At 33.9% G+C, this 16,097-nt stretch overlaps 1 protein-coding gene across 3 annotated transcripts in view; it reads right to left on the bottom strand.

Annotated features, from left to right (window-relative positions):
- ACAP2 (ArfGAP with coiled-coil, ankyrin repeat and PH domains 2) overlaps window positions 1-16,097 on the bottom strand; it is a 154,745-nt gene that overhangs the window by 22,961 nt on the left and 115,687 nt on the right. For 2 of the 3 annotated variants that reach the window (XM_087439831.1, XM_014783070.2), the window contains exons 11-14: window positions 11,740-11,760; window positions 8,638-8,689; window positions 6,714-6,814; window positions 5,997-6,102 (exon numbers count right to left, since the gene is read on the bottom strand). In XM_087439831.1, the coding sequence (XP_087295957.1) occupies window positions 5,997-6,102; window positions 6,714-6,814; window positions 8,638-8,689; window positions 11,740-11,760 (280 nt within the window). The remainder of the gene's footprint in view (window positions 1-5,996; window positions 6,103-6,713; window positions 6,815-8,637; window positions 8,690-11,739; window positions 11,761-16,097) is intronic. The other variant, XM_004424554.3, reaches the window with a different exon arrangement.

Here is a 16,097-nt window from a genome sequence, read left to right as displayed (position 1 = left end):
TGCTGAGGAAGATTGGCCCTGGGCTAACACCTGTGCCCATCTTCCTCTACTTTATACAGACGCCACCACAGCATGGCTTGACGAGCAGTGCATTGGTGCACCCCAGGGATCCGAACCTGCGAACCCCGGGCCACCGAAGCAGAGTGCACGCACTTAACTGCTACGCCACCGGGCCTGCCCCCCGCAAAAAAGCTAATTTTTTAAGTGTACAGCAAAGTCTATACCAATAATGACCAAATACGAGGATGCAGTTTGGGGATCCTAAGCAATTAAAAACATGATCTAAAAAGTCTTCTGGTTTAAAAACATTTCAACCTTAACAAGGCAGTATTTTAGTATAGAGTCATTAGAAATATAATTTGGCCCTTGCCTTATCCTTACTGAAAACTCAATTCAACAGCTGTTAGCTGGGGCCAAGCAAAGAAAGTGTAGGGATATGATTTTCCAGAGAGGATTGAGCTAGGTGAGGAGCATATCCTCAACAGAGAGCAACCCCATGCAGGTTGTTGAATCCCAAGCAGGATAAGGAGGGTATCTGCATAGGGAGGGAGCCCAGCAAGGAAAGTGAGAGCCTGAGAAGGGAGAGGAATGTGGAGTGGGAGGGCCACAACTAGAAGGTGTCAGAGTCTGAGTGGGGTGAGGGGGCAAGTGGCAGCAGAGAAAGGATACTGGTTACATAAAGGGGGTACTGATCATATAAATAAATATGTTAAAAATAAATGGGAGCCAGATTTCTCTCTGTAGAGAAAGGAGTTATTTATATGGAAAGGGAGAGAATTAGAAAAAACCCTGATTGCATTAGATTAGAACTGGAGATACCAATATGTACACTAATGGTTTTCAATACAGATATACAAAGAAATATAGACGTAAATGTATATATGTGTATATCCATATATATATTCCCTTATCTTGGTTTCTAAAAACCATTCTCTACCAAAAGGGACTACGGCTCTTTGGAAAAATTGCTGATTTCAGAGCTGGTACAGAGAAAGTGTAAGACGACGAACCCAGAACATCTCATCATGCTATAAATTAAGGAAGAACTCAAAGATTAAGGAGAGCACGTCAAAAGGATACAGAAGCCAAAACTCCACTGGCCAAACTTAGGTCAATCTGAGCAACAAAATAAATAATGACAGTAACGGATTATAACATTGAATAAAATAAGGGCCTGTCCTGACATAATTACATTAAAAATATTTTAAGCTTGATGAGGAACAGAATATTTACATAGTCTCAAAGTACCTCTCCGAAATAACTACTACCTACCAAGATAACCACACAGTAGAGAAGTCTAGCAGACACCACCTTAATCAAGTGATCAAGGTTAACATCACCAATAATGGGACAAATCAAAATCAAGTGACACCTGAGAGGATGCAGTGAGAAGAACACAGCATCATTTATATAATATTCCTGCCAAAGATGCATAACCTCGTGACTAAATGTCAGACAAACCCACAGGGAGGGACATTTTACAAAATACCTAGTCTATAATCTTCAAAACTATCAAGGTCAAGAAGGTCAGAGAGTTAAGATAGCTAAATGCTACCTGTGCTTCTGGACTGGATCTTTTTGCTAATAAAGAACATTACCGGGGCCGGCCCCGTGGCTTAGCAGTTAAGTGCGTGCGTTCCGCTGCTAGCGGCCCGGGTTCGGATCCCAGGCGTGCACCGACGCACCACTTCTCCGGCCATGCTGAGGCCGTGTCCCACATACAGCAACTAGAAGGATGTACAGCTATGACATACAACTATCTGCTAGGGCTTTGGGGGGGGGAATAAATAAATAAAATCTTTAAAAAAAAAAAAAAAAAAAAGAACATTACCGGGACAACTCGATGTTTGGGAATTAAATGGTAATAATGTATCAGTGCTCATTCTTGATTCTGATGGCTATAGTGTGATTACATAGGAGAATGTCCTAGGTTGTGGGAAGTATTCACTAAAGATTATTACTTTGGGTGATGGACATCATGTTAGGAACTGACTCTGAAATAGTTTGGGAGGAAAAAGCCATTTGTACTATACTGGGAACTTCTCTGTGAGTTTGAGATTATTTCAAAATTTAAAAAAAGAGATACAATCTGTTTTACTAGAACATGTTCAATTATACAAATTAGCTCATAAGCAATTATCATACAGGGAAAGGATGTCAATATAACAGAGAAATCATGTTGGTTCATTCCCAGTTTTTCTCTATAACCTATCGCTTTTGCACCAAACTAGAGAGTGGAAAGCAAAGGACACTAACAAAGCAGAACTTGGGTTAGCCACCTCAAAGAACACAGGACTGAACATGACACCCATCCCCCCCATTCTTTTTCTTGGCTCATTTTGGCCATGTGTTCTGACTTGAAAGTGTTTATTGCACTATTCTCCCTGATCTTGAAGTATTTTGCCTTTGTCACCATTAGTGAGTAGCCTCAACCCTTCTGACCCTTCCATTAAGCTATGTTCACCAATTATTAAAGTTAAGTCCTATCTATATATTCATTTATTAGGAATTTAACTATGCTAGTATTTTTATTGAGATTCTAAAGTTCCTGCAAGTATTCTAGTTACAAATTTAAACAGGTTTTTAGGTCGGCCCTATCCCTATTTGTCCCATAATCCCCATTATTTCTAGTGTATGATTTTGTAGAACCCAGGTATTTCAGCAATGCCATCAGCTTCTTCATCAAGATGATCTGGATACACACCTGATTTTGCTCCCTCTCAAAACTCTGCTTAAAACTAGAGGATTTGTTAAGAGGCATTACCCAGTGTCCTTAATGGACAAAGTTGTGATAATTTGAACATGAAAAAGAGTAATTATTGCAATTAATTTTTTTTAATTTTATTTATTTTTTTTTCCCCAAAGCCCAGTAGATAGTTGTATGTCATAGCTGCACATCCTTCTAGTTGCTATATGTGGGACGTGGCCTCAGCATGGCCGGAGAAGCGGCACGTCAGTGCACGCCCGGGATCCGAGCCTGGGCCACCAGCCGCCGAGCGCGCGCACTTAACCGCTAAGCCACAGGGCCGGCCCTAATTATTGCAATTAATTGGGACCCCCGTATTTACAAAAATCCATGAGTTTATAATGATACCCAAAGAAACAGATATCTGTCCCCACTTAAGGTAGCTAATAAATCAACCAAATGTGGTAATTACAAGCAAAAAATAAGCATTTTATTACAGTAACTTAGCTCCAGTTGATGAAGAAAAGCTATATTTCACATTAGAATCCAAGTTAATAAATGCAGATGGGACGACAGAATTAGAAAATCATTTTGCAACTCCTAAAGAAATCACAAATTCAGTTATAAAACCATTAGATGAATGGTTGATGGGGGAGTAGATCTCACGGGGTCAAAGTAACACAAAGTAGATTTGTTATACAAAGTAACAAAGTTGATAGGGAACAACGGAGGAAATGTAAATTTACAATGGAAGGATCATACTGTCATCTCCCTAACCCACTGTGTCCACTTTATCTTCATGCAGAAGCCTGGACCTTAGCATTAGCAATGGTTGGAAAACCAAGTATTGTGGGTCTCCTGTTGCAACATCAAGTATATACATCACCTATGATGTAATCTTATGAGATGAATGGAATTCTATAGGAACAACTAATCTCTTCAGCAAGTCATTGTCATGAAAAAAAGGGATTGTTCTAGATTGAAAGACTTGGAGGACATAACCAGATGCAAGGCCTAGTCACAGATAATATCCTACTTTGTATAATAGGTTGCAAAAGACATTTTTAGGACAACTGGGGACATCTGAATATAGACTGGGTGATAGATGATATTAAGAAATTACTATTAGGTATAGAATGACATGATATCTATAACTTACTTTAGAAAACTTTAGCATTTTTTTAATTAAAAAAAAATAAAGACATTTACCCACAAGAATAGGGAGAACAGGAAAGAAAATAAGAGCAACAAAATTTTGGGAGCCGGAAAATGGCTGGATAAATGGTAACTGAGCAGACCAAGGCCAAATCTAAGGATGGTATTAAGAAAAATCTAAGAGATCATCCATTTACATCACATAATACTCAAAGGGCTCGAGGATTTATACCAGTCAACCCTGGAAGTGGGGGTAAAAGTAGGAGAACGACTGTTTAAGAAGTTAGATCTCAAGGTCTCCTGCCCAGCTCCATACCATAGGGAACTACTCTCTACATATAAACACAAATGACTGGAAGCTTATTCTCTGGAGCAGAAAAACAGAGAGTCTCTGGATGGGGTTTACCTGAAAGGTGGAAGGCAGAGGATTATATGGACATATACACACTGAATGCTGAGGGCCCCAGCAATTAGCTCCCAGCCAGCCCCTTACCCCTATGCAGTAGATTGGTGAGTCTTCTCTGGGGAATCATACCAGCTGAAAAGACTCCAAAGATCCTAACTCTGGTTGTTCCTCAACAAATGGTCTAGACTTCAGCGAAGCTCAAAGTCGACAAAGTCCTATGTTCTCAGAGCTTCCAAAGAGGTTTTTAGTCCGTAACTTGTTGGTGATCACGATCAGATTACCAGATAGCCAAGGAAAGCCTCTTAATGCAATGGTTCTCAACATTGCCTGTACCCAGAAACCACCTAGGAAGCTTTTAAAATATTGATGCCTGGGTCCCAACTCCATTCAACTGTTCTGGGGTGGGACCTAAGCACTGGGATTTTTTAAAGCTCCTTGTGTTATCATAATGTGCAGTCAAGGTTAAGAACCACAGCTCTAACGTTGCATCCATGAAAAAAGAACAGATTTACATGTACAAACATTCAGCAAACAAAAAGGAACTCTTGGAAATTAAATATGTGCTAGAACTGAAATATTCAAAAGAAGGTTTGGAAGATTAACTGAGAAAAATCTCCCAGAAAACAGAGCATACAAGAAATAAGAAAATCATTAAGACCAGTCTAGAAATTCCAGAAAAAGAAACCAGGGAAACTGAAGAGGAAGAATACAAAAGATCAGTAATAAGAAAGACTCCGACAACACTGCTGCAAACTAGAAAAACAATGCTGTTAAAATTCTTAAGTATTACTATTCCCAAGCTAAAAATTCCATACCCAACCAAACTATCAAACAAATGTGAGGATACAATAAAGACATTTTCAGACATGCAGGGACTCACAGATGCCTCGTCTTCAGGAAGCCACTGGAGGAAGTGGTGAGTTCCATTTCTCAAGACTCACTCATGGCCTTGCTCAAAAAAGTTTGTAAACTCATTGGGAAGCTGAAGCCAGACTATGACCCACGACTCCATATCCAGCTTATCTTCTCCAGGGAAATGTCAACTAAGAGACAATTTGAGCTTTCCTTTTTTTTGCTTTTTACCCAGTTTTAATTTTAAATACTTTTCACATTCATTATTTTACTATTAATTAAAATATTATTCATTAAAATGTTAATTAAAATAATAAAATATGGTGGGAAAAATAAATCAGAATACTTTGTCAATTTGGGATATATATTCAAATATTGAATTAAACATATACTGAAATACTGAAATAAAATGATAGGTAAAGTCAAGAGAAATAAACAAAAAAGAAATTGAATCTAGATTTTTAAAATAAAACCCATTTCAATTACAAAACATCATCCTCCATAAAAAAGAATGTTATAGGTCATGGGGGTCAAAAGGTATAAACTCCCAGTTATAAAATAAGTAAGTCATGAGGATGTAATGTACCGCATGGTGATTACAGCTAATAATACTGTATGGCATATTTGAAAGTTGCTAAGAGAGTAAATCTTAAAAGGTCTCATTACAAGAAAAAAAGTTTTTGTAACTACATATGGTGACAGATGGTAACTAGACTTATTGTGGTGATCACTTCCTAGCGTATACAAATATCAAATTATTATGCAGTATACCTGAAACTAATATAAAGTTATATGTCAATTATATCTCAATTCAAAAAAGAATGTTATAATTATACAAAGTTGCAACTAAAAAACTTTGGCAATATACCATTTGGTATTGCAGTATTGTTTACTAACCTCTGATTCATCACCTTTCTCTCTATAAGCAGTAGCAATACTGGTCTGAACAGCTTTAATCCATGCCTGGCGCAGCTTTTCAGAATCTGCCTGAAGCATACAACTTCTAAAAGGAAATAACATTGTTTTTTCAGATACAAAATTAACTCAAAAAATAATACTAATAAGGTTTACTTTTTTGTCCATTTTGCTATTTAGTAATTTTCTAACAAAAAATAATAATTTCTGTTGAAAGGTTTTATTTCACCTATCTTTAGGACAGAGTATGCTCATCAGGAAATCAAGGTACCAATGAAACAAGTTACCTATTGAAAAGAAATCACCCATTCCTGCACATTTAAAAAAACAAACTTTAAATTTACCATATAAACATAACACTAATTTTTTCTATTGGGTAGAAATATGAAATGATAAATATCAAAGAAATTGATCTGATGTATGACTTCAGTTCATCATCATGAAAGCTAACAAGTTTTCATATGGCCACATCAATGATCTTTATGGAATTTAAAGAATATGATACTGGGTAGAAATTACATAAATATCTGACTGTAATACCTATAATCATTAATTAATGAAATTTACTTTTAAAATACTTTTTTCCTCTTTAGCACAGATATTCACAAGTGAAACACAAATCTTTCTCTACTCTGGAAACTTCTTTAAGACATATTATAGAACATAAAAGCCACTCTCAAATTCTTTAGAACCGCTCACTTTGTTGGAGAGACCACCTCAAAGCAGAATCGTCGTTCTATGTCTTCACAATGTTTCACTGTGCAGAGCCTTAGGTCTTCCACTACCACAGTAGGGTTATCCTATAACAAGGAAACAAAACTCTCATGTTTTCAACCTAGGTTTTAAATACTACCGCCAACAATAACATACTTAAAAATATTACTTGGAATAAATGGTCTAATTTTAAAGATTTATATTTTATCTTATTTTAGATTAGAGATAGAAGTTATCAACATAGATATAACTAATAAAGGTAATTCTGTCCTGTTAATAATTTTATTTGCCTCATAAAATTCCTGTATAAGGATTAAATGAAATAGCTTTCATAAAAAGCTTAGTCCAACACTTGGCAATTAAATAGTAAGTGTGCAACAAATGTTAGTTTCATGTTAATTTTCTCTCATATCCATTACTCTCCTGGTCCTCATTCACACATAATAAAAGCTACGTTCCTCCAAAAAGGAAGCCTTTACTGAGTCAAGTTTTAAAAAATTGGAAGAAAAATAAAAAGCCTATATATCCTTCTTAAAATACCTAAGAAAACAAGAAAGGTTTTATCATTTTCTAGTACTTAATAAAAACAGAAACTCAAAACCAAATTATCAGAGTAGAAGAAGCCATAAACTAATTAGTAAGAATAAATGACTTGTGGGGCCAGCCTGGTGGCGTGGTGATTAGGTTTGCGCGATATGCTTCGGCAGCCCGCGGTTTGCAGGTTCAGATCCTTGGCGTGGACCTATGCACCGCTTATCAAGCCACGCTGTGGTGGTGTCCCACATACAAAAAAAATAGAGGAAGATGGGCACAGATGTTAGCTCAGGGACAATCTTCCTTAGGAAAGAGAGGAAAACTGGCAACAGATGTTAGCTCAGGGCCAATCTTCCTCACCAAAAAAAAAAATAATAATAATAATAATAAACTACTTTTATGGAATAAACCTGCTACCACAGAACCTAGCAAGTAAAATTTCATATTGTGTCATCTCAGGGGTAAAGTGAATATTTAAAATTTACAGTTGAATAATCATTCATAGAAGCTTACTAGGTAAAAATCGAGTTATCAATTAATCAGTGGTTCTTTTCTTCTAATTATTTTTAATATTCTCAAGTCACATGTAATCTTAGTATGCCTTTCCAATAAATAAAAATTCCTCGCCCTTAAAATAATGTTCAGCAAAACAAAAATATAAAAACAATTTTAACAAATTTAGAGGTTGCTATTTAAATTACTTCAATCTTACATTTTAATGTCATTTTTAACCCTTCTATATTATCACCTTTGGCCCTAAGGTGATATTTCTTAAAAGGTACCCTTTCCTTCATCCTCAAAACAGTACTACATAGGGAGTGGTATTGTTATTCCTGTCACACACAGTTAAACAAAGAAACATATGAAGAAATGAAAATAATAATCCTGGGCTCAGAAAAGTCTACTTCAAAGCTACGAATTAAGAATTCAGGATTCACAATTACTCTGCTTTTAATGATCATATGTTGTGGGCTGGCCCCGTGGCTTAGCGGTTGAGTGCGCGCACTCCGCTGCTGGCGGCCCGCGTTCAGATCCCCGGGCGCACACCAACGCACCACTTCTCCGGCCATGCTGAGGCCGCGTCCCACATACAGCAACTAGAAGGATGTGCAGCTATGACACGCAACAATCTACTGGGGCTTTGGGGGGAAAACAATAAATAAACAAAATCTTTAAAAAAAAAAAAAATGATCATATGTTGATACTTTCCACTTTTGAGTCCTCTTATACATGCCCAAACATGAAACTAATACGTAAATGATAATTTTCCACACATGAGTGTTTATGGACTTCAATGTTTTATCAAGACAAGCAGATAAAGAACTGAAACGGGGACTCAGTGGGTTTTCACTTCATTACTTAACAAAACACCTACCTTAAACTTTTTCTGGTAAACCAACTGATTGTTCTGTATTGAAAACCAGCGTCTAAATAAACACAAAGTAGATTAAGTTTTCACAAACAATTTATTTCAGTTGTTGTTAGAAATGAAATATTTGGGAAAGCACTAAAAAGTCAGTTTATGATAATTATGTTTTGAGAAGTGCACTGTTTTGTTTTGCTTTATATAAACTGATGTCAATGAGGTAACTACTGAAAGTAAAGAACAATTTTAAAATCACAGATTAGGAAATATTTTGATTCATTTTATATCAGAAATTTGTATCCTAACAAAAGCTATTATCCTTTAGGCTATCACCAAATAATAATTGTTTTAAAGTAAAAACTTAGTTTTTTGACCTTCTTCAAAAATAACTAAAATCCTTCCCCTGAAATAACTGCTTTTATTATAAAGTAGAAATAAATTTATATTGTAAATAAGACTATCCATTTGTATACGGTAAAACACTGAAATAAATGGTGCCTTGTTTTCAACCTTTCTGCGGCTAATTCAGCAAGCATTGATTTGTTAAGCAAAACGGGAAATTAAATCATCATTTTAGAACTGATATCAAACAGGAGATAACTGCCAATTCACTTGGCCTTACTTGCACACAAAATACTTCTAAGCAGAATAATCAAAGTTAATTAAAAATGATTCACCCAACTATTTATATTATTCTGCTCTTTACTGTAAATTATTAGGCAAACAATTTACTTGCAATCTTCTTTAGAAAAAGCTAAGCTAGGTATGACATATTCATTCATTCTAATTAATTAGAACAGTAAAAGGACCTAAAGACTTATTAAAAAAAAAAAATCACAGCCAAAAGCCATTCATAAAAGAAAGCAAAAATTCTCATCAAGCATGAAAGGTAAAACAATATTTGAGTCATTATTTTAAAATTAGTTTCATGTGAAATGATTCCTATTATAAACATTAGTTATTAATCTATTAGCAGATAGAGATTCTACCTTTTCATTGATACTAATACAAAGCACTAGAAATTGTATTTAGACATATTTAGAATTTCTATTTTAAAAATTTAAGTTAATTCTCCAAAGCTGAGAAAATGATTAGATGCTTTCCTACTTTTAAACTAGACAGATTGTTAGGTTTTCTCGCTACTTAAAAAAGTATCACCTTTACCATTAAAATAGAGATTTGTTAAATAAGCATCTACATAAAACCAAGTGGGTTGCCTCTAAATGCAAACCATCAAGAGGCAGGCTAGAAAAGGAAGAACTTCTGGGTTTCTTTGCTTTGGGACACATAGTTGGTTAGAAATGTTAAAGGAAATACCTACAAACAAACAAAATGGTGCAGCCCTGCCACATGGGATGACATGCAATGGAAACAATCTCTGATATTGATTAAAGTGTTTTTTAAAAAATCATTTTAAGTAGGGTGAACTACATTAATAAAAATTCTTATGTTTTACAGTAATCATTATATAATTTGATGAAAAACTACAAAGAGTTTTACTGCACAATGGAAAAACACCCACGTAACCATGTAAACTTTTCATGCTTCTGAGGTTTTCAAAAAATAAATTTCTTTTGACCTGCTGCATCTTAGGGTAACAGCCTCTAAAAATAATAATAAAATACTACATAAAAACTTACGTTTTTTGTCAGAGACCATTTCCTCTGATTATTAACTTTACAGATCATTTACATTTCTGAAACCCAGTTCCCCTGCCATCTATCTGCTTCTGGGTGACTTTCTCACATCATCAGTTTTTGAACACTCAGGAAAGATACTATACATTCATCTTAATTTGACAACGCCTCCTAAGGAAAAAAATCATGATGTATTCGACGTAGAAAAAAATTTTCAATTTCAATTACTAAGATCTGTATGTCTTATGACACTATCTTCCCTCCTCTGTCATTAAAAAAAAAGAAAAAAGAGCTAACTTACTCATTTAGATTGATCAAGACTTTAATCAGGTAAGTAAGTAAAAAGGAATATAATTTCTAATTGCTTCTACAGATAATCCTAGTTTTTAACAATATTTCTAATAAACAAAAAAATGAGATCGTTCATAGACCATGGAACATAGAAATAATACCTAATAATTTAAGCTCATGCTACCTGCAATTTGAAGATACTTAAAAGGATAATTAAATAATAAAAAAGACAAACTTTGGAAAGCATTGTGCTGACAACTATACTATATTCGCAAGATTCAGAAACTGATCACAAAGCCAAAATATAAGAGTTTTTTCAAAAAGGAAATTCCTTCATTCATTAAGAAAAATAAAACACCACTCTATCGCAAATTGAAATAACTCAATATGATAAAGATTTTAGACCAAAATATTAAATTCATAAACAATTACATATTATTAATTTTTAAATATCAATGAGAGCTTGTAGATGACAAAATTTGGGGGAGGGAAGGAAAAAATCTATAAAAAAAGAAATCAAATATCTTTTACCATATTTGATCACTAGTCCCAGAACTGTACTTGATATAAAGAACATGGGTAAAAGTCAAACTTCTAAATACATAGAAATTTTATCACTAAACCTATACAGATGATGGATTTGTGCACACATTCTTATAGGTGTCAAATAGGTAAACATTTAACAAAATTAAAAGCTTGAACATGTATGCTCCTTTATTTCAAATTCAATTTAATTTTTCAGAGGGAAAAAGACCAAAATGGCAAAAAAAAATCTAGGAATTGACAATGTTTCCTTTCTCAACATAACTAATATGGTTATTACCAAAGGGACTAACTCCTAGCTACTGTTGAAAGTTTTTAAGAGCCTTTACTAGCTTATGTGCCTTAAAAAAAAAAAAAGATATAAAGGTAGTCATATTACTCAATCTGTATTTTCTTTGTATAACTATAAACATATCAAATGTTCTTTTCCAGATTAAAACAAATTGAGGAGATAGGCAATGAAAAGCTATAATTCCATTCCTCAAATAAGGTATTTCTATTGTCTTCCCAATTTAAAACATAAGAGACTTTATATCCATTGCAAGTAATCCAACTGATATGCAGGTTAATTATGAGCTTTCTCGTGCCAAAGAGGAAACTGGTGTAAGGTAGGGCGGAGGGGAAGGGAGCCATTTGGTACCTGATATGATCGGGCTTTTTCCTGTCATGTGAAAAAATGGGGCAGGATTAAAACATAAGGGAAAGGTGGTAAAAGAATGAAAACGCAAATGTGCAAAATAAGCAAAGGACTAGCACGATATGAATATAAAGCAAGAATTAAAGGAACAAGCTTAAGCTCATAACCTAACAAAATAGTCAAAAATATCTCGCATTTTGTTCACATATTACACGTATATGCATTTGTACAATTAATTCCAACTCTTAGGAATCTGAAACCTACAAACAATATTTTGAAATATTCAAAAATATTTCAGAAATATTCAAAAATTTTCTTCAAGTATTATGGTATAGAAAGTTCTGGTAGGACTTAGCACACTTGGGCATACTTTCTGCCTTTACTGTCATAGCTATAAAGTATAGATAGCACCTTTCCTCATCTTAATAAGCTGTTCCTAAAAAATTAACTATATAATTATTAATTATATAAAATTATATAATCACTATAGATATATCTACATAAATCTGAGACAAATGAAAACTTTTCATGAGGAAAGTGGGATCACTAAGAATTTCAAAGATTATAAAATATTATCAGCCAACTAAACCTTCCTCCCACCTGCTCCCCCACTTTTCTTTAAATGATAGCAGAGACTCTAAGGCCACACATAAGTAGAGTTTATCTGTAACCTATGTATACACTTATTTTAAAACAAAAAAGACAATAAAAATAAAAATTTATATCTTTACTAGCAGCATATAGAATACTTTGCTTTAAGAAACTGTATAGGGCCGGCCCTGTGGCTTAGCGGTTAAGTGCGTGCTCTCTGATGCTGGCGGCCCGGGTTCGGATCCCGGGCGCACACCGACGCACCGCTTCTCACGCTGAGGCCGCGCCCCACATACGGCAACTAGAAAGCTCTGCAACTATCACATACACCTAACTACTGGGGCTTTGGGGTGAAAATAAATAAATAAATCTTTAAAAAAAAAAAAAAAAAAAAAAAAAAAAAGAAACTGTATAATACATTTTATGCTTTTAGCTATATTTTTTAGTTCAACGAATACTGAGCATAGCACGTAATTATTCAGCTTCTTTACTAGTTTTACCAGCTTATTACTAAGTAAAGTATATTAATATTTAACTGTTTTCCTTGTCCATTCATCTTTTCTGAATTTATCATGAAAAGCAAAAGAGAAATACAGGTAATAATAATCCATCTAGCACTGATTTGAGCCTACATGTAGTGAAGCTGCCGCACTGAGAAAATGGCCTGATACAGAAAGGTTACTTTGTAGATCTCACACATCTTCAGAAAAATATATATTATAGACACATAAGAATCTTAAGAGACACCACAAAACTAGAGATTTGAAACCAACCAGAAACAACTTCAATAATTCACATAAGATATAAAACGTTTCACTCTTTACGCTGTTTCAATCACCTCATACAAAATATGATCTCTTCAGTTAAATTACAGAATGATACTTTCAAGATATACCTAGACTTATGAAGCACAAGGTCAGGTTTTAAAACTATTGGGAATTCCTAGTTAAATTCACATTTCCCTCAGGAAGGAGGTCTTTTTAAAAAGTTGATTTTGAAAATATTATATGTTACTATTTCATAAAACTATAGAAAATGGAAAATTTGTCATTATATGATTGGTACCTTGTGGTGACTACAAAAAAAAAATGATCCCTAAAACCAATGCACAAACAATAAAAAAAAAAAAATACTTAGTGAGCAGAAAAATCTTTATGTTTGAATAGCTGGATTCCTGGGTTTTTAAATTTAAGGCACAAATATCACAAATACACAGTCTTGTATTCAGAGGCTGGTAGGATATATTAAATCAAGCTGGACAGAGAACTAGAGAAATAGGTCAGACTTTAAAGTCATAAATAGAAAAAGGGAAATTATTTGTATTTCCTGACATTAGACTTTTGATAAGCTTCATATAAGAAATTCAGATACATTCCAAATTTTTAAAATTGAAAAGCAGAAGAAAATTCTAAGTAACATTTAATAGATTACTCTTTCTTCTCCCTTTTATAGTTACTGACATAACCTAGAAAGTATTTAAGACTTTTGTTACAAGGTTTTGACTTGTTTGTGAAGAGTTTTATATAACGCTTATATGCTATATTCCTACAAGTCTACTTTTTACTAGTGTTTTCATCAATATGTGCTTTAAAGGCATATGAAAATGAAATTAATTTGCCATGTATAATTTTTTCCTAATAATGCAAATGAACTAGGAAGGGGTTTTTAAGCTGTTTTTTTTAAATAAAGTTGTATTTTGTTTTATAGAAAGACAGATTGTTTGGAATTTCCATATCAAGTCAAAGAAAAAGTGCCAGATTTTGACCCTCAAGCTTGTCACAAACCAGCTATGTGACCTTGAACGAGTGACCATCTCTCTGCACTACCATTTCTTTACTAAAAATTAGGGTGTTGAACTACAATCTATGATTCTAATCAGTAACTGTCATCCCACACATATAGATGGCATCTCCTTTAAAAAGCAGCCCCATTTCCAAAGATACTATCTTTTTCACTCTGCAAGTGGTAGCTAACCTGTCTACAATTGAGAATGTAATAGTTATTCCCTACATCTTAATATCTTAATAGTTATTACATCTTAATATCTATGCCAATTAATAGAATTCGTGAAAGAAATAATAAAAACTGAAAAGGTCCATGCTTGAATCAGAATTAATTTTCTTCTATTGCCCTAAATACAACGTAATTTTCCACTAACACTTACTGTGCTTCATTTTGAAGTCTGAGATCATTTCTTACTGGAGTAGTCCATGCAAGTTCATTTCACTTCTTCTTAACATAATGGTATAGTTTCTATGGATTTATTGTGTTTTCACTGTGTTAAACTTTAAGTAGGTTGTTTGAAATCTGAAGGTTAAAATTCAATTCTAACATCACCTCATGAAACTGCATTGGTTGAGAAATCTTTATTATAAAAATTTGACCATCACACTATTTTTTATTTTAATTTCCTACTCTGGCTATGGAAATTTGCTAGGAAAAGCTTAAAAGATGATTGTCTTAATTTTTACAGCTTAGAAAATGGAATTTTAATTTTTTACTTTCATTTTACAATAGTTACAAACATTATTTCTAACCAGACCATCTTAGTTGGTCCTTTGATAGTCACATATTGTTTTAAAAGATCTACATAACTCGAGGCGGCCCGGTGGCACTAGCAGTTAAGTGCGCATGCTCTGCTGCGGTTCGGATCCTGGGCGCGCACTGACGCACCACTTGGGAAGCCATGCTGTGGTGGCGTCCCATATAAAGTGGAAGAAGATGGGCACGGATGTTAGCCCAGGGCCAGTCTTCCTCAGCAAAAAAAGAGGAGGATTAGCAGATGTTAGCACATGGCTGATCTTCCTCACCAAAAAAAAAAAAAAAAAGATCTACATAACTCAAAGAGGCTTAATATCAAATATAACCATTATTCTTTGCAGTTTATATTCATTCTCAGATAAAGAAAAATTATTTCAAATAAAACATGCCATGTAGCATTTAAATATCAGGCAATATAAAATGCCAATAAATCACTAATATTTGAAAATATCAGTAAATCTTTTTTCTATACAGCCTCGTCACCGAAAAGTCAAAGTAAGCACACTAGGAATCCATTTTGATATACTGAATATTCAAACATAATTATTTCCATTTAAATTAACAAAAATGTATACTAAATTAAACTTACCAAGAAAATTGTATTTATTTTGCTAATGTCTAGTTTTTTAAAAAAGAAAATAATCTTCTCTATCATTAAGTGAATTCATATCCTGTTCAAGGAGCAAATAAAATATATACATTCAACCAATAATACAAAAGTAAATCAATTAACCAGAACACAATACTACTCTCAATTATTACAAAATTGGGTTTTTTTTGTTGCAAAAAGAGAGGCATCTTTGAATAAAAGACTAATCACTGCTATTCAGAAGGATGATCCTGAGACAACCCAATCTTTTTTTTAATGCCTTAATGTTTGAAATTATTTCACTTTATTATGTTACTACATGGGAAAATACAATAAAATATTTTATACATTCATTCATTTAACAGACATTTACTGGATTATTATTTCATAAAAATCAGTCTAGCAAAAAAATTCAAAGTTTTGGTAGCCATCAAGTTTAGAATAAAGGAGCACTAGCTGCCATACACACTTTATACACAAAAACAATCCCAATCCCATAAAACTCCTGGTTAAAGTTACTGCAAAGATCAAAAAATCAGGATCACTTAGTCTCAAGATTCATAATCTTAGAAGCAAACACTAAGTAAAAATGTACATAAACATGATATAAGGGAGGAACTCAAGAGGGGAAAAAAGCTCA

This window comes from Ceratotherium simum, chromosome 15 (genome assembly GCF_057802395.1).
Source record: "Ceratotherium simum simum isolate JZ-2026a chromosome 15, ASM5780239v1, whole genome shotgun sequence".
NCBI lineage: Eukaryota > Metazoa > Chordata > Mammalia > Perissodactyla > Rhinocerotidae > Ceratotherium > Ceratotherium simum.
This window is presented reverse-complemented; position numbering and strand designations above follow the sequence as displayed.